Here is a 25,865-nt window from a genome sequence, read left to right as displayed (position 1 = left end):
GCCTGCTTTGCCCTGTGGTGCCTCTGTGACTTCTGGGGAGGAGTAACCCTGCCAGCCCCTTGCTGGTTCAACCCCCAAGGCCCTTTCTGATCTCAGGAGAAGGGATCAGTTATATCCCAAAGTGTGTAAATGCCTGGAGAAAAAAAAAATATACCTGGGCTGAGTTTTAAATACGAGGAGTGTGAGCAGCAAACAGAGAAGGGCTGGGTCAACTAAGGGGAGGTAGAGGTGAAGGAGGAAATTCACATGTTTACAGTAAGACACTGCTTAGGTGTGTGTCTCCACTACTGCCAAAGTATGTTGTAAGGTACCATAATTTCTTGCTCTCTATGGAATGAAATGCCCAGGGAAGAGGGATATGGATCTTCTAATACTGTGCATACATTAATAATTTGTGAGTTAGAACTATTCCTCCTAAACAATTCCTCTTACATCTTAGTGTTATGTTGAGAGCAGGACTTTGAGAAAGATAATTTTAGGACAATGATCTATAAGGACTGGTGTTTTAAAAATAGAGCAAAAAGCAGTTCCAGGAATAAGTCCTCGACAAAATGATTTTCTCTTTCATTAACCTAAAATAGATAGATTAATATTGATAAAGCTCTCTTCTTCCAAAATTTGACATAAAATCTTTTGTAAGACCACATTATCTGCATTCATCCCTAGAAAGAAGTTTCATTTTTAAACTGCTGGTTTTAATAAGTAATAAACCCATGTGTACAAAACAGGTTATTTCAGCATTTAGTTTCTTGTAGGAATAATGCAATGTCTACTCACTCATCTGAAAAACATCACCTGCTAAAATATTGTTTGAAAATCTTGTTTTCAGTATTAAATAGAAAAGTAAGAATTTATTAGAATGCTTTGGAAACAAAACCTGTTATTAATAATTTTCCTTCGTAATTGCCAATGTAAATGCCATCAAGATATTAAATATAACAAACATTTAGCAAGAATTTAAAGTGCTGTGCAAATCTTACATGGTATCTTGCCAAAAGCCGGTCAGAGGTGTGTGACAGCACTGTTCTGTTTCTGCCTCACTGCCAGAAGTGACTGACTCCAGTGCAGCATTGGCAGAACGACTGTCACAGAATTGTAGAATGGTTTGGGATGGCAGGGACTTTAAAGGTTAACTCACCTCCTTTGCCATGGACAGGTACATCTTTCACTAGACCAGGTTCTCAAAGTCCAATGCAACCTGGCCTTGTACACTTCCAGGGATGGGGCACTCACAGCTTCTGTGGGCACCCTATTGCAGTCTCACCCCCTTCACAGTAAGGAATTTCTGCCTAATATCTAATCTAAACCCATCTTCTTTCAGTTTGAAAGCATTTCCTCTTGTCTTGTCTTTGTGTTTTCTTGAAAGGCACCTTTAGGATTTGGAAGGCAGTAATTGGTTCTCCTCAGAGCCTTCTCCTCTCCAGGCTGAACAACCCAAACTCTCCCATCCTGCCCTCGTAGGAGAGGTGCTCCAGCCCTCTGATTGTCTTTGTGGCCCTGCTCTATCCTCACTCCTGCATGTCCATGTCCTTGCTATGCTGGGAGCCCCACTGAGGGCACACTCCAGGTGGGATCCCAGCAGAGCAGAGGGGCAGAATCCCCTCTCACCATCATCTCCTTCAGAATGACCTGAATATTCCTCAAAAAGTGCTTCTCTTCTCTGCTGACAGTAGAGGGAGCTTGGAAAACCAGCATAGCCCTGATCCCAGATTCTCAGATACCTAAACCGGGGGAGTGAATTTGTCACTACATATTTAACTGCTGGGCTCAGAGAAAAGCAAGAATATAAGGACAGACAGTGTTAATTTAAATTTAAAATGAAGTCTAGTTCTCATAGACTTCAGTAGTAAAATATTAATTTCACAGCTGGTAGATGAGGTGAAGCCTCCACTGCCCTTAGGTAAGCAATTTTGGTCTTAAAAACTATGCAGAATTAATTAACCCTGCCTTGAAGACACCTATGAAGATGAGTAACACTATCCACTGGTAGAGATTTACTTGTTTCTAGAAGTATTTACAGAACAGGTCTTCAGGGTTAGATCCATAATACATTTTGGCTTCTACCAAGTTCCCACTGGCTTCATGAAGAGTTAAGTGCCTCAATTTCCCTGCATATGTGGTCACTTGTAATTTGTTTTGAAAAAAAACTTTTTTCTAAATACATCTTTATAGTGCTAGGTATTACCACACTTATGCATCCAAAGTAATTGAACACAAAATATTTCTGTGTGAGATGAGTTAATATAATATTACTCTTTGGAAGGTGTCTGCATTTAGTAGACTACTGCTTGAGCATCTGTTTGGACTGCATTTTTGGAATGATCTGCAAAGACAGAGTTGGAACTGCTTCAGCCTCATTTCCTTACAAATATTGTTTATACTTAAATATTTAATGTCACTTCTCTGTGACTACTTACTGTATTATTTTGTTTGCTATTTCTATACTCTTTCAACAGGGTCCCCAGCACCATACTGACCTGGACTACTCCCAGAGCTCCCAAACAGCCTGTTGTCTAAAAAGACAAAAACTAGCTCCTATGACCCTAAAACAATTTCAATAATGCTGTGGCTTTCATCATGATCTCTGTGATTCTTCTCCTTCTGATTTAATTGTTATTGTTCTGTGTTTGGTCATTCTCTTTGTTCGCATGGATATTACTCATTTTGTGTTCCCTGCATCAGCCATAAATGAGGCTTTATGGATTGTTCCTGTTGGAATGAAAAATGGGGCTTGGAACCAGATGTCATTTTGATGTAGTTATCTTAATTTGCAAAGTTGCTGTCCCCTGAACAGAGTGTCCTTGCTCGCTGTTCCAAGTGTCTCTACTATTTAGCTGTCAGCATGGGTGCACTTGCCCACTCCTTCAAAGTCTCTGCTCTCAGTCCTTGAGCCTCCCTTTCACATAAATTTCCCAAAGCACTCAAGAGCAAATCTCCTTTCCGTACAGTGGCTTTCCTGAGAGCGAGTGACGGATTCCTCTGGTGATACCGAGCGGGCAAAGTGCTTGCAGGGATTTGCTTTCTGCTGTGAGCAGCTGTGCGGAACAGCGAGGAATTTACGGGCATTGCCTAAGCCCTTGGCTGGGACATGTAGTCCTTAAAAACTTCATTTGTGCTTGGAGGAGAGGCTCTGAGCTCGGTTCAGAGGCCTCATTACAGAGTGGGGCTGGAACTGGGAATCCAAGGAGTTTCTACTGCTCCAAACCTTCATGAGCCCATCACAAGGAGGAGGCTTTTCCTACCATCCCAATGTTGAAGCAACACTGGAACATTAAGGCCAGCTTACTTCAGTGTCCCTTCCTCCCCTCTCTCTCCCTCCTGTGGCTGTACTGGTTCTTTTAGCATTGTAGCAAGGATTTTTTCTGGGTTGTGTGATAGTGTCTAATCATTAAAATCAAACAGGTATAATTCTAAAGGTTTGAACTTTGGGGAACACGTTAATTTTTTGAGAAAAACTGTCTGCAATTGCCTCAAGCTTTGCAATTTTCAAAAATTATGATGTGTGGACTAAATGTAAGTGGGTTTTTTTCTCCTACTTTACTTAGTTTTTTGCTTTACAGTGTGTAAAACTATACATGACAATGGTAACAGTAGTCAGGTTATATAGTCTATACAGACTTCTGTTTCTGCATGACAAATTTTGCACTGAGCTATGAAAGACCTGCAGTCCTGGCCATTTCCCATTACATTGTCTGATTTATGTCCAACAGTAACTTCCACCTTTTCCCTTGACCACCCCATTTAGCCCATCTGTGGGGTGCATTAGCTCAGATATCACTGTGTGTGTTGGTATGTTGTCCAGATAAGCTGACCTCATGCATTTCTGTTGGTTTTGTTCTTTGCCTTAGCTTGGCTTTGGATCTTTCCTAGGGATTGTTGGCATCTACCTGGTAGAAAACAGAAGACAAATAGTAAGTAACATTAATTTTAATGTTTAATTACATTTTAATTTAATTTAATTTTTCTTTTTTTTTGTATCAGATTGTATTAAATATGAAAAGCAGAGATTTCCAGTTGACTTAAAACTGCTTCAGCCTCAAAGTGTTAGTTATTTGTGTCACCACTTCTGAGAAGCTTTAGAGAAGCATGAATGGGCCAGTAAGTTCCTTTATACAAGGCAAAACAAAAGCAGTTTACTTTGTTGTGCTGAATTTACTTTCCTGCTGGTTCAGTGAGTTGAATTGACTGAGGGCAGAATCACTTAAGTGCCAGAGCTTGGCCAGGACCATCTAACTGGGAAAAAGATGGGAAGAGAGCAAAACAGCAGTTTGAGCAGCAACAAGTGACATGAACAGCTCCACCCTAGCAGATGATATCCTGTCCCAGAAGTTTGTCAGGAACACTTTCCTGAAACAATATTTGTTAAATAGAAGGAAAAAAATTCAGAGCTCTTGCTGTTAAGACTGCCTGGCTATGTCAGACAGGATCTGAGATGCTGTGTGATTTGTTTGTAAATTTAGCTTGGCTTCCCAAATACTTTGCTTTTATTTGTATGAGGAAGTCATAGAAAGTCTTTGGGGCATTTGGGTAAAGGAGGGTGTAAGAAGGAGGAAGGAATTTGTAGGAATTCTTAACAATTTACTTTCGCTCTTTGCAAAAAGTAACAATCTTGGTTGAATAACAGCATGTCCAATGGGCACTTCACAGTAGACTGATTATAGCCAAGCATCATGAAATATGATTAATTTCATAATGCAGAGCTTTCCGTGGTATAAATCAAGAGTGGTGTTAAGCTCAGAGGAGAAACTGATGGATTTAGCTTGCATTTTACTAATAAGTAACTACTTTACTTACAAATAGTCATAATATTACTCCTTCATAGTATATCACTCTTTTTTTTGCATTACCTGTAAGTGTCAGTAGTGTATTTGCAAGAATTCCCTTGCTTTTAACTTCTGTTTCTAGCTGGGTTTCACAAAGAAATAAGATTTATAAAGCTGTGATATTTGTCTCTTCTTTTTCTGTTCTCTCTTCCATTTTTTGAACATGTTGTCCATGTTCCAAGCAAATTCGGGAGGGAGGTAGAAGCTTCAAAGGTGTGCAATTCCTTCAAGTTTCATGAAAATTCACAAGTGGGTAGAAGAGAGAATTGTGACTTAGTTCCTCCACAGTGGTAAAGGCTGCAATGTCAGCTCACCACTATTTAAAAGTAGAGAATCCAAATGGGACATGACCTGTGAGACAAAAATCCGCAGTAGGTCAGGTGTCACTGATTTTGCTACTAACAAAACAGCTTAATTAAGAACTAATGCTCCTGGTTTCTACATCAGAGACCAGGGTGAACAGCAGGGTCCAAGTTGCAGGCTCAGTGCTGGGCAGATGAAAATAGCTTTATCTTCCACAGCATTCATACTACCTTACTAACAGGCGTAATATTTTAGGGTTGTTTGGTTTTTCACTTTTCTTCTAATCTGCCTTGTGGTTTTCTATGCTTCTGTCCTTAGCAAAAGTAAAATGTCTGAAAAGCCAAAAGGTGGCAAAGCAGCAGTTAAAGTATGTATTCCTTGACATGTTGTGTCATTTACACGGGGACTGTGGAGACATAAGTGTCCAGTATGCTTGGGATTAGTGCCTGTTTGCATTTCCCAGCATGGAACAAGGAAAACCGCTTTCTGCTTATAACATTTACAGATTATTTGGCTGTTGGAAGATTGGGTTTCTGGGGAGTAGACTAAGAGAATACCTAGAAATTTTAATTATGCATCTTGCCTTGAGAACCATCCACAGTGGGTTTTTTAACACTGTCTTTGCTGAGACTGAGCTGATGGTTTTAAAAGTTTTGGACATGACATTGAAAGGGTTTACAATGGAAGGCAGTAGCTACTCCTTGGGACATAACTGAGAATATTTATTTGGAAGGGTTTAGGGCAGCTTTAACACATTTGCAACCATCATTATAAAGATTGAAAGTAACACAGAAATGTAGAATAAATGTTGTACACCTATACCTAAAAACTATATGCATTGCAGCAGGACAAAAGGGAGTGGAAAGGAAAAGAAATTGCTTACTCAGTTAATTCTATTTTAACTAGACTACCTTTGAGCAGTTACTGCAGTATAATTTGAATTTAACCCATGTAGCTCTGACAGTTATCTGGCCCCTGTAATGACTCAGTAGTTCATTTTTTATTTGTTATTTCAATTGACAATGAATGCAAAGTCAGTTTTACTAGTGGAAAAAGTCTATTTTAAATTGACCATTCTACTTAAATCTATTTCTCTTTTTGTCTTGAAGTTCTATTTCACTGTGACCTGTCCATTTTAAGTCCAGGTTCTTTCATGGTTGATGAAATGCTAAATGCAACATAAAATATATAATGATTAGCAGAACCAATACAGCAAAGTCCCAGCATTCAGTAACTGATGAGCGCAGAGTTTGAGAAAGAACAAAAGTACAGTTAGGCAGAGTGGACAATGGTCTGTTCTTAAAACATAACATTAATAATGTTGCACTTCTTTGACCTCCTTCTTGGCATCCCAGAGCCTGCAGTGGGAGTTCAATGTGCTGACCAAGGTATAACTCTTAATTCAAAGGAACTGCTGCTTGAAGAAGCAGGCTCTGCCTCATTGACTAGCATGATTTCACTTCAGCTCTTAGCATTTGTGCTTGGCTCTGATATGCAAAGCTTGGCAGCAGCAGAACAAAATTTCCCTTTGACTGAAGATTTGCACTGATTTGGGATGCTTCTAACTGGCAAACAGAAGGCATTTCAAGCATAATGTGTCACTGTTCCTTTTTGTCTCTCTTGCGCTCTGCAAAGCAGGTTATGGATTGAAGGGCAGTGCGTAGCTGGGTGTTGTTTCATTCCAAAGACACACTTAGTCCAGCCAGATGAGTGAAAAACATGATACTGCCTAAATCAAATGGATTTGATTGTAAGACGTGAAGTGTTCTTGCTTGTTTGCTTGCTTGCCATCTCCTCACATTACAGTACAAAGTATTTCCAGTTAGGAAGTGAATGCTGAAATTACATGCAGGAGTGGGGAAGGCTGGGTATGCAGGGGGCTCCTGGCAATAGAGTTGAGCTGAGAGCAGTGAGTAATGCTGAGGGAGAGCTTTTTCTCCTCAGAAAATATGTATTTTCTGAGGAGGTGGCACGAGCTTGCACCCAGAAATGAATCACTCCCTGAATGTGCAATGTCGATGTGACACCATGCAGTTTCAGCTAAGCCTATGCATAAACCGAGCAATGGCTCACAGCTTCCACTCACACTTCTCTCCAGTGCCAGCCTCACCCAGCCATAGTGTTTGCAAGGCTGAAAATGAGCACCCTGAAGCTGTGGTGCCTTCAAGAGCCATGGGGAGGTTCAAGAGCAGCATCATAGCTGCCAGGGTTTGAATGTTTGCAGTATCACAGTGCTGCCTGCAAGAGCCCTCACTAGGGCTGTGGGAGCTGCAGTGAGAGCAGCACAGCTGTGGCAGAGAGCAGACAGGAAGGGCTTGGGAGAAGGTACAGGAGAGAAAAGGACACAGGGAGGATGGGGAGGGGTCATTGGAGCAGGAGTGACCCATCATGAGATGGTGAGTAATCACAAATCCTGGTAATTAGGGTGGAAGCAGCTGTGTGAAGCAGGTCTGACACCCAAAGTCATCCACTGCTGAGGCTTCCTCATGTTTTCTTCATGCTAAAACATTTAATTTTCTCACTGACATGTCTAGGATATACTCACATATAAATCTAGTGCTCAGCCTGGTCCTTGACTTGTTCAGAGAAATGGAGGCAAAGCTTCCAACAAAGCAGAATTTGAAAACATGAGGAAGGTACAAACATGGAGCTCTGCACGCAGACAGAAAAGGCAAAGCTATTTATTCAGGCTTCTCAAGGGATGCTAACTTTAGGTGCCTTAATATGCTTGCTTCCCAACAAGAGTTAGATTGTGAATGAAGTGTTGAAAAGACACTATAGCTGAAGTTGGAGAAACAAAGCAATAATTTTCTTTTCTGTTTTCAGTTGATAGACTTCCCTTACAGTGCAAGCATCCCTGTCCTGCATTGACATTGTGTGAGGTAGGATTTTAGTATAATCTCTGATTATTTTCTTAACCCCGGACTTTAGCTCTGTTTCAGAATAGAGGATTTTTTTAAGCAGGTACATGTGTGAGCCAACCTTCAGAAGAGGCAAACCTCTTTCACTTTTTTTCAAAACCGATATATCTTAGAAATTGCCCATCAGAAAATGCCCACTGGGCATTTTATGTAAAGGTGATGGTTATTAATATATACACCCCCCAAAAATACTGCTATATATACACCTAATTAGCTCTCTTCAAACATGTTCTGTTTCACTTGCTGTTTGCAAATCAAACATTCTGAAGAATTGAGCTTTAGTGCAGATTTTGATCAAAGATACTAATTACTGATTGATTTCATATCACATATTAGGCTAATTAAAGCAGCTTGTTTTAATAAAGAAAGAAATTCTGAAATTCTGCAGATCCCCTGAGGCTATCTTTGATGTTCCTTTGCAAATAAATGGAAGAAGCCTATTGCAGAGGAAATGCAGAACATGTAAAGGTAATCTTTGTAACTACCAAGGTATTATTTCTCTCCTGGTTTAGGAGTTTCTGGCAAAGTTAACAGCACTTCTTTCTTTCAGTGTTGATTTTCTGTATGCTGATATTTTACACAGTTCTGAGAAAAACAATTAATGCTGAGGTAAAAACATTAAGAATGGAAGATATTAGTAATTATCCTTCTCTTGTTTAGCACCTTTGAAATTATTGAAATGGAAAAGACCTACTGATGCCTTTTCAGGCATAAATGTGTGCTAGGTTTTGTGGTGTGATCTAACTGCACATTTCAGAAACAGACAAGATTTATATAAAGATAATCAGAATAGGTTGACACACTTGAATGAGCTCGAGTGGGTCCTCTTTATGAATCCGCATTTTTTCAAAATATAACAGCATCTTATTAGCTGATAACTTCAAGTAGCTTATTCTTTGAGAATGTCTTCCTGCTCTCATGACTAGCTCTTCAAGACTGTGATGAGGTGCTCTTCAGAGGCATCTTGTTCTCTCCTTAGGTTCTGGAAGAGACCTTGAAGGGTGGTTTACACTACATTCTGGAGTTGTAGTTAGCTAAAGTGTGGTAAGAAAAATCCTGTGTTAAGTGACAATTATATTTCTCTTCTATAATATTGAGTATATTACAGAAGATATCATACTAGAATTCTGTGTAATTTCTAGTTAAGAGCAGACCAGCCTAAGTGTAGATGGCCCATAAGCATGGTGAAGTCTTGGGTATTAGCTGCCTTATTGTGCAGGAATCAGCATTGAGGCCCCTTTTAACCCTTTTTAGAAGGGATTTGGAATGTGGTCTATCCATGGTAGGTCTGGGAAATCTGTGTTATTCCCTGTAATGCAGGAAAATATTCCACAAAAACAGGAGTAGAAGTGAGATTAATAACTGGAAATGTTTTGAAGGCTAAGTTATTTCAGCTGTAGAGGAGGAGGATAGGTGATATATTGGTGGGTATGAAAGCACCTTCCAAAATGAAGACAAGTAAAATTAAAAGAAGAAAGTTCTGTGGGCAAGTAAACTGTAAAGAAGTGGAAAAGTTGTTTCTAATAGTATAAAATTATGAGAGACATTTTTCTATTATTAGTGTTATATAGTCCATGAATAAAGACCAAGTAAAATACTTTGGATTTCTTTATGCAGTTCTTTGACCTTATGCACTTAATGTGAGGATTTCCAATTTATAATAAATGTAAATACCCACTGACACAAAGAGCTCTTTTATCTTCCTTCCTTTGCTCCTTCCTCTATCTTGCTGACTCCTTCTGCTCCTCTGCCCTGCCCTGGCTAGAAATACTCTGCACTGGTTAAGTGAGTAAAAAGGTTCACAGCCAAGTGAGCATCAGACACAGCACAAGCTAACTGGTGGGGCTGCATGGGTAAGGGTGGAGAGGAATCTGTGGAAGGAGGGAACAAGACTTGTCCCTTTTGCCAGGAATAATCTGTTATATCAACTCACTGTGGTGTGAAACCATCATCTAAGTGTTGTCAGTGAGTGAAATGCCTGAAGATAGATAGCATAAATTTCCCAACAGTGTTGGAGAATTTTGAAGTTCAAAGACTCAAAAATAGATGCTTTCACTGTGCAATTTATGAAAGGAGGTGTGGGAAGTGTTTCAGCTCTTCCCTGATCTAGTTCCTTATGGATTGGCATTTCATATTACATGTCTACATGTGTATGCTTTCAGATTTTACCAGCACAGATTCATCAGCTAGACATGCAAATATTTATTTATATGTAAATATTTTAATATAGAAATCTAGTATGAAATTATAACCATGTAATACCTAACCTGTAATATATGCTCACACATGTACATTTATGAATTTACAGCTGACGTGTCCTGGAAAATACCTGTAATAATGACAAAGGGGTCTATGCCACTGTGCCACTGACATTATGTCTTTATTTTGCAAAGTGCTTTTTACACTCTTCATAGATGTGTGTGCCAGGTTGTTTCAGCAGTAATGGGAAGCACAGTCAGGTCTGTAGCAATCTTTGTGCTCCATCATCAGGGCTGTGTCTGACACAGCTAGAGATGACACCAAGTACCTCCACCTGCAGCCCAGCACTGCAGTTCTTCCCTGCCACACAGCCCTCTGCTGGTCCACTGGTTGTACCAGTCTCAGGTCTTACCCACCTCAGGTTTCTCACCTCACTGGAAGACAGAAGTGGAATGTTGGTTACAAAAGGAGAAATTTTGAAAGAGATTCTTTGGTTTCTATTTGGAGAGCTTCCTTGGCAACAGGAATTACTTTAGTTTGCTTTGCTTCTGGAAGCTTAAATTCAATAGAAACAGAAAGATGCATACCTGTATGAATGAAAATGTCTCTCCACCACCAGAGCTTATTTCCAATACTGAAGTCTTTAAAGGCTGTCACCATTCTTTAGAGTCAGAGACTCAAGCCACAAAGTCAGTTTAAGTTCTCTATCTTATTAAATGGCAGTCTTTTGGGATGTGGTTCCTTTCAGATCTTGCTTGGGAACAGCACACAGGATTAAGTGCATAATAGAGCACTTCTTAACTGCCAGTTTGTTTTCTTGTGCTGTTTATGTAATGAAAGCATTTCTGTCACACAGCTGAAAACAAAAGTAAACCTGATGACCCATGAAATGTGTTTGTGGAACAATGAAGATGTCAATTACTCTTCCTAGCAGGCAGGATCATGGGCTAGAAAGTGTCCGTAAGGAATCTAATTTCTGGTGTGTGCATGGTGAAGAAGGTGAGGTGGGCTGTGCCCTGTGGAAAGGACAGGCAGTTTCTGAACCTCTTGTGGAAGAATTAGCACAAATTAAATAGCCGACATCCCTGATGGACAGATACAATCTTCCAGACCCTGCAGGTAGAATTTCACCACCAAAAAACCTTGTAATTAATGCATTTCTTTAAAGAGGATGTGTGTATGCAATTACTGTTCAGGGAAAGAGGATTTGTCAAAACAGACTTTGGTGTAAAAACAGTTCTTGCTGCTCAAACAGTCAGCTCTGACAGTCTCAATCTGTGTAAATTCCACCATTTTTTATCAGGAAACATAAACTTTTATGACACATGGTATGCTATATATTTTTGGGTTATTGTTCTCATACCACCCAGAACAGCTGTTTAAGTGATGAAATGACCTTGTTCCAGCTTAATCAATAAAAGAGCATCCATAAAAAGAAATATGTGATGAATTCCTATAATGTCAGCACTGTTAATCAGTGAATCTAAATTTGTTTCACTTTTGTTCCCTTTCCTTTAATGCTGTGTTTAGCTTTTTCTTTTAGAGTGAATTTGATGTCCCCAAGTGTGTAATAATTTTTAACTGTTCTTATCTAAGTGCTTTTGTTGATATTTCCCAAGAGGAATTCTTACCAGGTTGAACTGCCTACTGGACTAAGTCTTGATTAAACTGGTTCCAAAACCATTAGCATTTCTCCAGCTGTGAATCAGGGTGATTTTTTTTTTCTCTTTTCTGTGTAAGGGTGGCCAGAGAGTGGCACTATCTGGAAAAGCACACTAGACTGAACTGCCCTGAGGAGCCCCAGTGCTGCCCTACATAACAATAGGAGTCTGAAACAGAGGAAAGGGGGCTGATCGCACACCTGATTTAATGGGATGGAAGAAAAGTAGAGCAGCTATTGAAAAAAATATCTCTAAAAGGAGTGAAAACACAGGAGCAGAGCAGATGAAGTGCATCTCCTTGAAATAAGAAGATCAGCCAGTAGGGGGGTTGGATCAATTCAGACTTGGGACAAAATACAGCAGTGCTGTTTGAATGAGTTGAGTAAAGCTGAGATGTGCTGCTGCTAGAAGGAAATCAGGAACTGCAGTAATGGTTACCAGGATGATCTGTGGTTCTAAGATGTTGTGAAGGCTGAAAAGAGCATTATGGATAATAAAGCTAACCCTGCACCAGGAAAAAAAAATCCTTTTTTTTTTTTTGTTTCCTTCTGTTTCTTCTGTTAGAAAATGTAAAGCAAGTTCAGTTCTGTTTCATTTTTTTGAAAATTGTTTTAATAATATCTGTTGGACTCCAGTGAAGTATCAGATTCTACCAAAATCCCAGGAGACTTGATAGTGCATCATCAGTGGTGGCATTTTTAACTGAATCAAGACAAGCATTTTACTCATCAGTGAATTAATTATCTTGAATTTAATATGTGTTCATTTACACATAAATCATATTAATTCTCTGATTGCAATGTAATGGTGACTCCAGTTTCAAATTCTTAAGTGCACAGAAGCTTCTTGATATAGGTTTTTATTCTGTAGAATGGTCATTCTAGTAAAGATTTGCTTTGCTAAAACAATTTGAAATAATTTCCTAGCTATTTTAAGTCTGGTTTTGTAGCTGATATTAGATTATGAGAGAAGAAAGAATGTATTAATCAGCTAACCTTTCCCAGTAATTTTGTTTCATATTTCGTAATGGCTATTGATTGAATTCCTGCCAATCTTTCATTGCTTGAAGACAAAAATATATGAAAATTTGTCTTTATTTCATATAATGTTTTTCACAGAAACTGTGTCTTCATATGTTCTTCAAGTTAGAAAAAAAAGACAAGATGAATTATAGAAAGAGTAAAGCAAATGCCTTGGCATAAGTTAAGGATTAATGCTCAAGACAACATTTCTAGAGGGTGAAAACAACAGAGAGACCTAGATCAGGGAACTATTAGAACTAGCATACAAGCCTTTTATTTGGACAGTACAATGTTAGGGCAAAATGTTTCCATGCTACTTTTCTAGAGATAGTTTTGAACTATGGGCTTTCATGCCCTAAAGGGAAATAGCAAGCAAAGCTGGCTGGGTGAGCCCTCCTGCCCTGGGTGAGCCCTCCTGCCCTGGGTGAGCTCTCCTGCCCTGGGTGATCCCTCCCTCCATGTGTGAGCCCTCCTGTCCTGGGTGAGCCCTCCTGCCATGGGTGAGCCCTCCCTCCATGGGTGAGCCCTCCCTCCATGGGTGAGCCCTCCTGTCCTGGGTGAGCCCTCCTGCCATGTGTGAGCCCTCCCTCCATGGGTGAGCCCTCCCTCCATGGGTGAGCCCTCCTGTCCTGTGTGAGCCCTCCTGCCCTGGGTGAGCCCTCCCTCCATGGGGTGAGCCATCCTGCCATGTGTGAGCCATCCTGCCATGGGTGAGCCCTCCTGCCATGGGTGAGCCCTCCTGCCCTGGGTGAGCCCTCCCTCCATGGGGTGAGCCATCCTGCCATGGGTGAGCCCTCCTGCCCTGGGTGATCCCTCCCTCCATGGGTGAGCCCTCCTGTCCTGGGTGAGCCCTCCTGCCATGTGTGAGCCCTCCTGCCCTGGGTGAGCCCTCCCTCCATGGGTGAGCCATCCTGCCCTGGGTGAGCCCTCCTGCCATGGGTGAGCCCTCCCTCCATGGGTGAGCCCTCCTGCCCTGGGTGAGCCCTCCCTCCATGGGGTGAGCCATCCTGCCATGTGTGAGCCCTCCTGCCCTGGGTGAGCCCTCCCTCCATGGGTTGAGCCCTCCTGCCATGGGTGAGCCCTCCTGCCCTGGGTGAGCCCTCCTGCCATGGGACCCAGCACAGCCATCACACAACCCCAGGTCTGTGTGAGTGTGCTCAGATGCTCCATTCCCCTATCTCCATAACAAGCTGCCACAGCAAGTGGTACAAGAAAAGTTCCCAGCAACTTGAGCAGTCTGTTCATCTGATCGGTAAAGTAGTCCCTGTCTTAAAGATGTCTGTGTGTGCCTCTAGGAGCTGGAGTAAGCAGGCTAAGGACCTGTGCTCCCTTTTGTCACAGACATATTTTATGGAAAATCCTTTCGTTAGGATCTTTTCTCCTGAGAAGCTGAGAGCTTCAGCTTCTCCTTGCTTTGCTGCTTTGGAATGTGATTTGGAGAATTGTTTACCCAGCATGTGAAGTTGTTTTTACTTGATGACCAATGACAACCACCTATGTCGAGGCTGTGAGCAGTCACAAGATTTTATTATCATTCCTTTCCTTTCTATTCCTTGCTAGCCCTCTGATTAAATCCTTTCTTCTATGCTTTTAGTATAGTTTAGTTGAGGCAGAGTGGAAATCTTCCTAGGTAGAAATCCATTTTGATTTAAGTAGAATGTACATATTTGAGTTAAGTCTGTAGCTTACTGTGTAGTCTGACTGCCTGTTCTCTTGAAGGGCCTGTGCTTGGAGGGACTGCTTCAGCCAAAGACAAGAGATAAGGAGGGAGAGGAGGGGCAGACAGAGCAGGGCAACCAGACCCAGGAGTTCCTTCTGAAGAATTAGTAGCAAGTGTCACCGAAATCAGTAGAATGAATATGTATGAACCTATTGTGAAATTGCATGCATATGTATTTGAGAGGGAGATAAAAAGAGATCTAGAGTTCCCAAATGTACACATGTCATTTCAAGAGAACAATTCCCAAATGCCTCCAGTGCTGTAATAAATATACCGGCTTTACAACTTTCACAAAAGTTGCAGAGTTTTGTTTATCTCCGCAAAACACAGTATATAATTTTATTTTAATATAATATATATAATAATAAATCAGTCTACTGAAACATGGAGTCAAGATTTTCATCTCTTCCCTCGTCCTGGGACCCCTGCGAACACCACCACATTTGGTGACTCTAAATGAGGAACATTTTCCTACACCCTTTCTTTTCTTACTCAGCTGTGCTGCATAAACCTGCTTGGGCTGGGGGAGAGCCAGGACTGCTCAGTCACCCTGCTGCACATTTCCCATCCTTGGATACTTCTGCAGTCCCTTGCCATTGTGTGTAGCCTAAATCATGAACTATCTACAAAAGCTGAGCAGCAGTACCACTGGAAGAGAAAAAGAGGAAAACAATGTGCCTACTTTTTTACATGCCTATGTCTGATAAAAATTAACTGTGGACTACCTAAGGTATAACAAAAGATATTGCAAATCCTGCCTTTCACAATTTTCCCCTTCAGGATGTGGGGAAAGGAAAAAAAAAAGATACATTTTCCAAACGAAAATGCCACTTTAATTTTGAAAGTGGATTTTGATCTTGTTTTTTCTTTTTGGCATAATAATTTATACCTCTCATGTGGTTTCTGTATTCTTTTCCCTTTTTTTATCTAATTATTTCGACCTTTTTATGCATGTGAGGTTGCTTAAATGTCTCACGGGACTTTTCTCCTGCCTGTGTTACACCAACTGGCCTTTTCATGTTGCTATTTTTCCTAATTATACCTGACACGATACTGGGAAACAGCAGACTTCTTCACAGGCAGTAAAACAAAAGTCTCCTTGACCACAAACAACAAAATAACCCCAGTCCTTATGATTTATTCATTACAGATAAAACCTAGCTTTTACTTTGATAATCCCTAGGACTGTAAATTACATGGAACAGGTGAAATAATCTATTAGTTGCTGTCAGCACTTCTGCCCCTTCCCTTCTGTCATGGCTACATGGTGTCACCTTCTCATTTGCACTGAATGTAGTGCTCATCTCTCTCTGCAGTCTTCTGATTTAACTCATTTGAGGGAATCAGTAGTTTCTGCCTGTGGAGTGAATTTCACTGGCTTTCTGTGTGTTTGGGTGGGCACAGGAGCTGGGATGAAGGGATGCAGCCCTTTGGGACAGAGAGCAGGAGAAAGGGCTGGACAGAAGGGAACCAAAGGATAGAGGAAGAAGATGCCCTTTGAGTTGGCAGTGAGCAAGCAATCACACAGGCTCAAGTCTGTGCCCTGAGGTGCTATTTACAACAGAGAGAGGGAAGGAAATCTGAATTGAAGATCTTTGGTTTTGCTGATAATATTGAACAATATGACTGGACTTGCTGAATTCAACAGTGATAATACTGTGAAAAGGCCATAGGTTTCTAGTTTGGTCACTTGATCTAACAATGAGACTTAATCTAAACATACGACAACACAATCACAGAATCACAGGATGGGTTAGGTTGGGAAGGACCTTGAAAAGATCACCTAATTCCAGCCCCCCTGCCATGGACAGGCATACCTTCTGCTAGGCCAAGTTGCCCAAACCCCATCCAGCCTGGCCTTGGACAGTTCCAGGAATGTGACATCCACAGGTTTTCTGGGCAACCTATTCCAGTGCCTCACCACCTTCACAGTAAGGAATTTCTTCCTAATACCCTATCTAAATTTTCCCTTTTTCAGTTTGAAGCCATTCCCCCTTGTCCTCTTACTACATGGCCCATATCAAAAGTTCCTCTCCAGATTTTTTGGAGGGTTCCTTTAGGAACTGGAATACATAGTTTGGGCAGTCATGAAAGTTTTTCACCATTATGAATTCTTGTGGTTGTAACCAGTGCACAGCTATGACTGGAGTTGGCATTAATGAATAACAAACATGATGTGATCCCATCTCCTGTGGTGTGACAACCCTCCAGCAGAGCCTCAATTACAGCCATGCCATTATTTAAGAACCAGCCTATGGAAAGAGTATGTTGTCAGGCTATAAATTGTGGAGCATATTACCTGGTTAGTGAGAAACCTCCTAATTATCTCAGTTGTGAAAACTGTAGGAGTCTTGCTTGTGCTTCATTTTCATCACAGCAGCAAAACATCTGTTCTAAGGGCAGGAAAAAGAACTGGCTCTTGTGTGAGAAGCAGCTGCACAGGAGAGGGCATTCCAATTAGAGAAAATTAATTCACAATTAAAGTAGTTACATACAGGCCCATTTCACAAGACAGGCAGTGCTTAGTTGACAGCAGCATCTGAAATACAATGCAATGCAATGAGTTTAATTATCTTAATTTTGCAGGCCATTAATCTATAGACCTGCTGAGGTACCATGGTAACAGATGCAGCTCCTGGCTGAGATTGTTTGTTCCAGCTCCCTGGTTGAACCAGGGTGAAAAATCATTCTCTGTTTTGGATTTGTGATATGAGTTTTTGTAAACTTCTACTCTTACATCATCATCATCATCATCATCCGCATTGAAAAAGTGCAGCAGATTTATTTAAGACTACAATTCTGATCTTAGGGTCATGGGGAAATCCAACCAGTAAAAAGGACCACAGAATTAAACTGTAGTTTGAGAAATATAATGTTAGGGGCAGCCTACAACAAACTGCCCCGTGCATTTCTTTTCCAAATACTTGAACCTGTGTGGGAATAAAAAAGGTCTTTACAAATCTGTGGCATTACGTTTACACCCCCTTTTGCAAAGACTTGACTTTGTAAAGCAAAAAATATTGAGTGGCAGTGGTTGTCAATTTACATCAGTCAGGATAATTCTGATTCCTTTTCTGCCTGAAAAAGAATCCCAGGGAGGCTTGATGAACAGCTCAGTGCTTGGAGACATTGGAGGCTGTGCAATGCAGAAGTACCCATTTAGCATGAGGGAAGTGAGTCTGTTAGATGTAATGCAACCTGCATCCAGTACCGAGGTGATTTTGAGAACAAAAATCCATGCATTTTTCAGTCTCATATCTGCTTGGTCTAGATCAAGAGAAGGAAGCATCTCACGCAGCATCTGGTGCTAGAAATGACTGTCATTACCTGAGAAGTTGTGCTCTTTGGTTGAGGATAGGTTGAGGCTAAATTAGAATGATGAGGAAACCAGGGATATGCCAGAATTGAGAGTGTAGCTAGCTCCCAGAAGTATCCACAGGGCTGTTGGAAACAGCCAGACAGGTGCCAGCCTGTAGCCAGCATGTGCTTCTGCTGAGGAGCAACGTGGTTTTGGGTGGGTCTGCTGGCAAACATTGGCTGCAGGTCTGTGTGTGTCACACCAGGGATGTGGCACCATCAGTGTGTCATTCAGCACAGAGTGTGCCTGGGGACCTGAGGTGAATGTTTGTGTGCAGTGTGTACATGAGAGTGTGCCTGCAGCTGAGCTGGCCTCATCAAACTCAAACATCCTCTTGGCTCTGCTCTCTGGCCAACTCTTAGGGGAATCCTTGTGGGATACGTAGCTGCCATCTCCCTGTGCCAGGTGCATTTCTGGCAGCTGAACAAGAGTCTGTGACCAGCATCTCTGGCCACTGTGTGTCCCCTGTTGCCTTCACTACTCTCACTTGTGCAGGAGGGTGATAGTGCAGGCAGTGGTGTTGTATGCCTGCTGAAGGACAGGAGGTTCTCCAAGACAGGTGAATTCTGAAAAAAAATGCAAGTCTTTTCTGAAAGAAGCCGGTATGCAAGAATTTAGCAGTCCAGCCTTTCACTGGTTTTACTTTTTAGAGCATTTTCATAGTTCTGTGACACAACTGAAGATAGATTACAGCTCTTTAGTTAACACTGTGTACAAAACTCCCTCGTTCCATGTGCTGTTTTGTTCTCCTTTTTGCTAAAACCCCTCTGTTAAACAACCGCCTTTTGAGTTTGATTGTTAGGCCCACACAGTACAGTTTTCAGTGTTTAATAGCTGGTTTTACGTCTCCCTTCTAAATAATCAGATGATTGTATTCTATACAAGAGCCAGGAGTAAACATGTTCTGATGGCAACAGCTGGAGAGAAGCCTGGCTGCACATCAATGGAATAGCAAAAGCAAAACTGTTTCTTGAATAACTGTTCAAATATATTGCTATAAATAATGAATAGCTGTCTTGACAAAACATAATGCTGTTGAAAATGGAGATAAGATGATGTGATGGATCAGTATTTATTTTCTTTAAAGTGTTATTTCTTATACCTGTCAGCAAACATTCTCTATCTTTAAATGAGTTGCATTTCTTCTCTTTCTAGACAGTCCTAGGCTTGTGAATTCACTGCTCCACCAATCACCTACTACTCAGGAAAATTAGCTTTTGAATTTGCAACAGCTCTTCATTTGGTTGTCCTGGCAATTTTCAGAAGTAATTCATTTTGTACTTTCTTAATAAGCAGTGAGAGATTTGAGAGAGAATATAAATCTATAATTTTATTTTAAGGAATTTTTTAGTGGTGCTCTTGTACTGTCACTTCTTTTGTGGTTCAAATGTATATAAGGCAGTTTCAGTCATAAAAAGCTCTCAGTGTCATGTTCTGCCACTTTGGCATCATGATAAATATTACTTCAGTCAAGAAATGAAATTGATTCTGAAGGGACTGCTCACTGAAGTAGTTGCTAGTAGTTATGGATAGGAACAGCAGGCTGTAAACCTTTGACTTGCACACAATTCCTTGGAAGCATAGATGTTCTCCAACATGACTGAGGAGTGCAAAGCTCCTCAGCTTTTTTCTATAGCTCCTTTCTATACTGTGATTTACTGCACCTTTTTATGTGGTCTCCTAAGGCTATATGGTGAAACTGAAAGGCCAGCACACTCATTAGGTGATTTAAGCTATCTCAATGAGTGGAAAATGTTGGTTTGGGGATTGTAGATCATCAATAAATTGTTCGTGTGTGAAATGAAAAGCCACCTTGAGGTCAGCTTTCATTAAATTCATCTTGAGCTCAGGCAATTTGGAAACACCTGGCTTAGCCCAGTAATTATTTGACTGCTATGACTTGAAAAACAAGATAGAGGTATCAGACAATAATGGCTTAATCAGAACTTTTAAACACTACTGTTTTTTCAAATAAAGAGACCAGGATCTACAGCAAATGCAGCTGCCACAGGGCAGCACAGCCCTCTACCCTGCAGTGATAGGAGTCCACAGCCTTCTCAATCTGATGAATTGCATGCCAAGATCTTTATACAACCAGATTCATGGGACATGACCTTCCACCCTGGAGAGCCATGGGATAGCAGAGGTTGAAGCCTGAAGCAGCCAACAGTGTTTTCCTAGGGTTTCAGCAAGAGGGAGCTGGCTGCAGGGGGAATGCAGCAGGCTCCCAAGATCAGCCAGTACCATCTACCTCAGCCACATTTGTGTGTGCCCCTTTTCTCCCCATGCTGAGGATTCCAATTCCACAGCAATCCCTATGTCAGTGCTGGCTCATCTCTGACTGTATGAGACATGAGCTGAGGGGAGATTTAAGGAGTGTGTCAGAAAGCATTGTGATTCTTCTGCTTTTAAACTGTACTTTTTGTGAATTCTCCAAGAGCTCTTACCTCCATGTGGGTGATACTGCTTTGATCTGTGCATCCAAGCTGTGGGCTTGTATGATTGTAGTTTCTTACCTGCCCAATATAAATATTTTTGAGAAAATCAACAATGCTGCATCCCCTGGGAGGATTCACATTGTGCTGTTCTTAACCTAACACAAGCTAAAGAGTCAATTTTTCAAGTGATTTAGTGATGCCTTATAAATTTGTGAAAATGGCATCTAGGTAATGCAGATTTTGTATAGGCAAAAGGATATATGAACTGTATGGATACAATTTTTGTAATCTGTATCTAGGCATTTCAGGAATACATGCTGTGAAGGAGCATTTAATAACTAGTAAATAACAAAAAGGTTCCACATTCTTAACTGAATCCCTTTTGATGTGCCCTATCAAAAAAAGAATGCTGTTCTGTCAGTGTTCAAGAACTTTTTTCTAATCTGTTGTTGTTATTAACTATAACTTAATACTGTTGTAAATTAAAATCAACATATAGGATGTTTCAAGGGGTTCCTCTTGGGACTTTGCCTGAGAAATGCCAGAGACATGAGTAGTATACATTACATTGTATTAAAAAGCACAGCCAGATAGTGCATATTAGGTTCACCTGCAGGAACTCACTCCTTCAAACTCAGGATGCAGAGTCCCCAGCATCACAAAATCCTCTAATCTGGGAGAGGAAGAACTGTCAGGTTCTCTCCCTCATCTGATGGCACTGGGGCTAGCAAATCCAGGGGAGTGCCCTGCCAAGTGCACAGTTGGTGTTTCAGGGCTTTGTCTCACCTGGCTCACAGCACTGCACCCTTCAGATGTGGCCTTGGAAGAAGCCAGTGTCACCTCAGAAGTGTGTGCCAGCAGCACACTGACTGGTCCCTGGTGGAGATGCATTCCACATTCTTTCCAAGTGCTCTGCTTTCTCCACAGTGAATTGGGCAGGAGCTCATGGTGTCTGGGGTTGTTCTAGCCCTGCAGTTGCTGTCAGAGCTGCAGCACAGAGAGCAGGGGCTCAGCATGCCCAACCTGTACAGCCTTTTCCCCCCAGCCCTCCATACCACCACTGCTTATGCCAGAGCTGTGCTCCAGCTGTGCACCATGTGCAGTCCTGTTGAGAGAGAATTAACAGTGCTTAATGAATGAAGCAGTTTGGGAGGTAGAAGGAGGTCTGAAGCTATGGCTAGTAGGTTGATGAAGACATTGTGCTGTCTGTGCTGCAGCTGGGACACTCACTGAGCTCTGCTGTGCTCTGCTCTGTCCACTGTGAGACTGAGGGCCAGGTTGCAAACTCCAACAAGGGTGGGGGCCAAGGCAGCACACCCCAGCCCTTCCACAGGTACCAGTCCTCTGAATCTCTGATTTTGTTGTGGCATAAGCTATTTGGGATGATAAAGGATTTCTGATCATTCACAGGCTAGTTATTAACCTACTACAGATGCCTTTATCTATTGATATGAAATACTACCATGTAGTAAAGCTCCAAGGATTTATGTATGCCAACAGGAAGATTACTTTTTACCATGTCCCTGTGGAAGCACTGCTATTTTATTAAGTAAGTTGATTTGGAAGAAATCACCATTGAATTTAACTCTTGCAGCTGACCTAATTTTGTCTTGAAAGATTAAAACTTTTCTAGTAGGCTTGATGGTCTGTCAACTCAGCATCAAGAATGTCTGCCTTTTTACTAGTGTATGACTGTCATCCTGATACATGATCTAAAGTGAATTACAGCAGCAGGAACCATAATTTCAGAATACTAGAAATACTAGTGTAATTGTTTTATTTAAGGAATTATACTGAAAAGATTGCTCAATCTATTTTTCTCTTCTCAGCTGGTGGCCTCCATTGTGTTTATCAGCTTTGGTGTTGTGGCAGCCTTCTGTTGTGCAGTAGTTGATGGAGTGTTCGCAGCACGACACATAGTAAGTGCACTGATTTTGTCATCTTTCAATTTTGATTAGTTATGTCATTTCTAGCAGGAAAATATTTTCTTTTGGTTTATGTTTAGCAGTATATTAGGGGTGTTGATAGATCTTGGTGGAGATTCCAAATAGAAAGGTGATATAAAAGATGTCATGAAAGGCATGCTAAAAGGTGTATCTGCTTAGAAAAGGAAGACATTTCAACCACTACCAGAATTTGTTTCCTATTGTACAAAGGCTTTTTGGGCACAGTAAGGATTTGGAATGCAACCAGTGATGAGCACCCTCACCTGATGGGATTTGAATATGCTAGTTTATGTTAGAAATGTGTTGTTTGCTGTTCTATCTTTTGTGATAGAATACCTAAAAAATCAGTCAAAACCGTAGATTTAATTGAGCTTTGATTTCCAAAATCATCAGGAAATAAGTAGTCATATGTGTTAACAGACATTAGAGGTCAGATGGAGTATACTAAATAATACAGCATGATAGTATACAAGCTCTCTCTGCTATGAAATACCACGAGTCACTCATCTTTCTGCTTATGTTCATTGAGGGGCAGCATAACTCCACTGGCATCAGTGAGACCCTATTGAATTTCTGTTAGCAAATACTTCAGAATAATTAGGCTTTAGATCACCTGGAGCAAAAAGTTATAAACTGATTTATATTTTAGTGTTACTGAAGAGGGCTTTAAACCAAATGTGTGTTTCAGAGCTTCATATGCATGACACAAGACAAAAAACATCTATTGGTGTAAAAAGCTGAGGTGTGCAATGTGAGCATGGGTAAATGCTCTGGATTGTAGTCATGTTTTGTGGTATACAGACCCTGCATGATGCCAAAGTGGCCTGCTTTTTCTTGGATTTACCCTGTAGCTGGTCTGAATGATACTTGATTTAACTGTTCTGGTTAGCAAAGGCCCAGGGAGCCTTGCCATGGGAGCTGCTTAAAAGCAGAGGGGAGCAAATTCCTATTTAGATTCCCTGCTCCAGAACATTCAGTGGTTGTGCCCTGGAAAACCACTGATACTTGTTGAAATTTTGGACCTGTCCTGGAGAGGCTGAGGCAACTGGGGTTGTTTAGTCTGGAGAAGCAGAGGTTATTTATCTGAAAGGAAGTTACAGTGAGGTGAAGGTCAGTCTTTTATGCCATGACCCACTTGCAAGTTTGAGAAGAACTGGCCTTAACTTGAGCCTGGGGAGGTTCAGATTGGATACTGAGAGAGTAGTTAAGCATTGGACAAAGTTGCCCAGGAAGATGGCAGAGTCACCATTTCTGGAAGTCCACGAAGGCATCTGGATATGTCACTTAGGGATATGGTGTAAAGGTGATTTAGGGTTAATGATTGCACTGTATGATCCTGAAGGTCTCTTCCAACCTTGAGGATTCTGTGATTCTGTAATTTCCCAGGAACCTGACTTGTTTCTGTCCTGATTTAATGTGATCATTAGGAAGTGTTCAGATGGCACTTGTGCAGTCTTACACGTTGTAACTGCAGTGCAGCTGTGCAGCCACAGCCCCCCACTGCTGAGGGTAGACACAGCTTCTCTGAGGTGAGGTCCTGTGTCAGGGGACAGTTTGTGTGCTCAGTCTCAAGCACAGACACAGCCGTTGCGCCTCACCCCTTTCTAGGTGTTTTCAGTAAGAGAACACCAAGGCACAAAGTCATTGCACCCACCCAAGAAAAAAGCATTTTACAATCTGGAGTGCAGTTCTGTATCTGGGTAAGTCAGTGATTGGGTATGACTGCATCTCCTGTGCAGAGCTGGAGGGTAGAAGGGGCTGGTCACCTTCCATCCATTCCCAGGAGTGCTGGAGTTGTACAACCCGGTAACATGATCCTGCTTCAGTCACATCTTGACAGCCTTCATGGAAATCCATGACCAGTTATTACAGCGACCTGAGGAGGTCGCTGGGGTGAGAGAGAAGGACGAGAATCTTGTTTCTTGATCAGAAGGCTGGATTTTTTGATATATGATATATAATACATTATAACTATACTAAATAGAACAAAGAGAGAAGTTGCAGAGGCTTGCTAAGCTAAGCTAAGAATAGAATAGAATCTCAAACAAAGTTCTGTCTCCAGGGGATCTTTTTTCGAGCTTGCTTCTGTGATTGGCTCTCAATTAAAAACATGGAACATGAACCAATCACAGGTGCATCCTATTGCATTTCACAGCAGCTGATAACAATTGTTTACATTCTCTTCTGGGGCCCTTGCTTCCCAGAAGATGCAGAAATCTGAAAGAAAGGATTTCTATGAAAAAATGTCTGTGACAACCAGTTGACAGGCTTCATGGAAATCCATGACCAGTTGTTTACACTTGGGCCTAGTTCTGTTTGTCACATCTGTATCTTGCTGTCTCTTTCACCTATGACAGAGCAAAGAAATACTAAGTAGCACTATTTGTTGGAAAACTAATTTGCATTTCAGCATGATCATACTCCCTTCAACTCATTCTCCTCTGTCTGATAAGGAACTTGATAGGATCAGGTGAAGTAAAGGTGTACATCACCAAGTTTCTCTGACTAACACAACTGGGAAGGTCTGTAGGGATGATAGTGTAAGTGTGCTCCCAGTTTAATTTACAGGAATGGTAGGGCTTTATCAGAAGAACACGTGCCATGCAGACTACAGTGTCACTGGCACTGTGTTACATCCTCTTTGCATCACAGCTCATTTCCTTCAGGAAGAGCAGCAACACCACATTTAGTCCACTGCTACAGGCAGTACCAGCCTTTTTCAGTCCTGGCTTGTGCTGTTGCCATTTTGTCCACTGCCTTTGGGGCACAACTGCTGAAGAGTTGGAGTAAACTGTCCTCTAGTCATGGAAAGGACAAATTCAATGTCAGAGCAGGTGCCTATACTAAAGCCATCAACTTTTTGTGAGAAATGGTAGTTGAAGCCAAGCAGTCTTCAGACTGACTACAAATACAGCATCTTTCACATCAATTCGGAATAAGAAATGTGTCCCCCTTTTTTGTTTTATTTTTAGCTTCATTTGAGCTGGAAAGGATGTGAAGAGGACAAATCACATAATTGCAGATTTTTCTTAGTATGTGCCTGCAGTGGAATGGAGGCAATTATTGTTGCACATTTTCTCCTGCTTTTATAAAACTGTGAATAGAATAATAAAATAGTTTCCTCTGTTTTATTTCCTTCCCAAGAAGGCATGAAATTGACGAAAATTCTTCTAGGAAATGGATGTATTTCAGAAAAGAGAGGCTTAAATTATTTAAGACTTACTTTGCTTTATAGAAAGGTCTGGATCACACCATTTATAAAATTAAAAACACTGAAGGAAATGTAGCTTGATTTAAAATAGCAGTAGCTTATTTAAGAAATAATGCAGATATAATTCACCTTAAAAAGAAAAAAACAACCAAACCAGAATCAAGAAAAATAAATCAAAGTTGAAATTAAAGTGCAGTGATGTTATTTCAGAAAAATATGGTGATTAAAGGAATTTATGTGCATTTGTGTTTGTTTCAGACATT

General features: G+C 41.1%; 1 protein-coding gene across 1 annotated transcript in view; it reads left to right on the top strand.

The window, feature by feature from the left end:
• Positions 1-25,865, top strand: part of TMEM255B (transmembrane protein 255B) — a 68,739-nt gene that overhangs the window by 8,005 nt on the left and 34,869 nt on the right. Inside the window, exons 3-4 of the mRNA XM_059466493.1 lie at positions 3,849-3,911; positions 22,275-22,364. Coding sequence (XP_059322476.1) covers positions 3,849-3,911; positions 22,275-22,364 — 153 coding nt within the window. The remainder of the gene's footprint in view (positions 1-3,848; positions 3,912-22,274; positions 22,365-25,865) is intronic.

The sequence above is a fragment of the Ammospiza nelsoni genome, chromosome 2, assembly GCF_027579445.1.
Source record: "Ammospiza nelsoni isolate bAmmNel1 chromosome 2, bAmmNel1.pri, whole genome shotgun sequence".
NCBI lineage: Eukaryota > Metazoa > Chordata > Aves > Passeriformes > Passerellidae > Ammospiza > Ammospiza nelsoni.
This window is presented reverse-complemented; position numbering and strand designations above follow the sequence as displayed.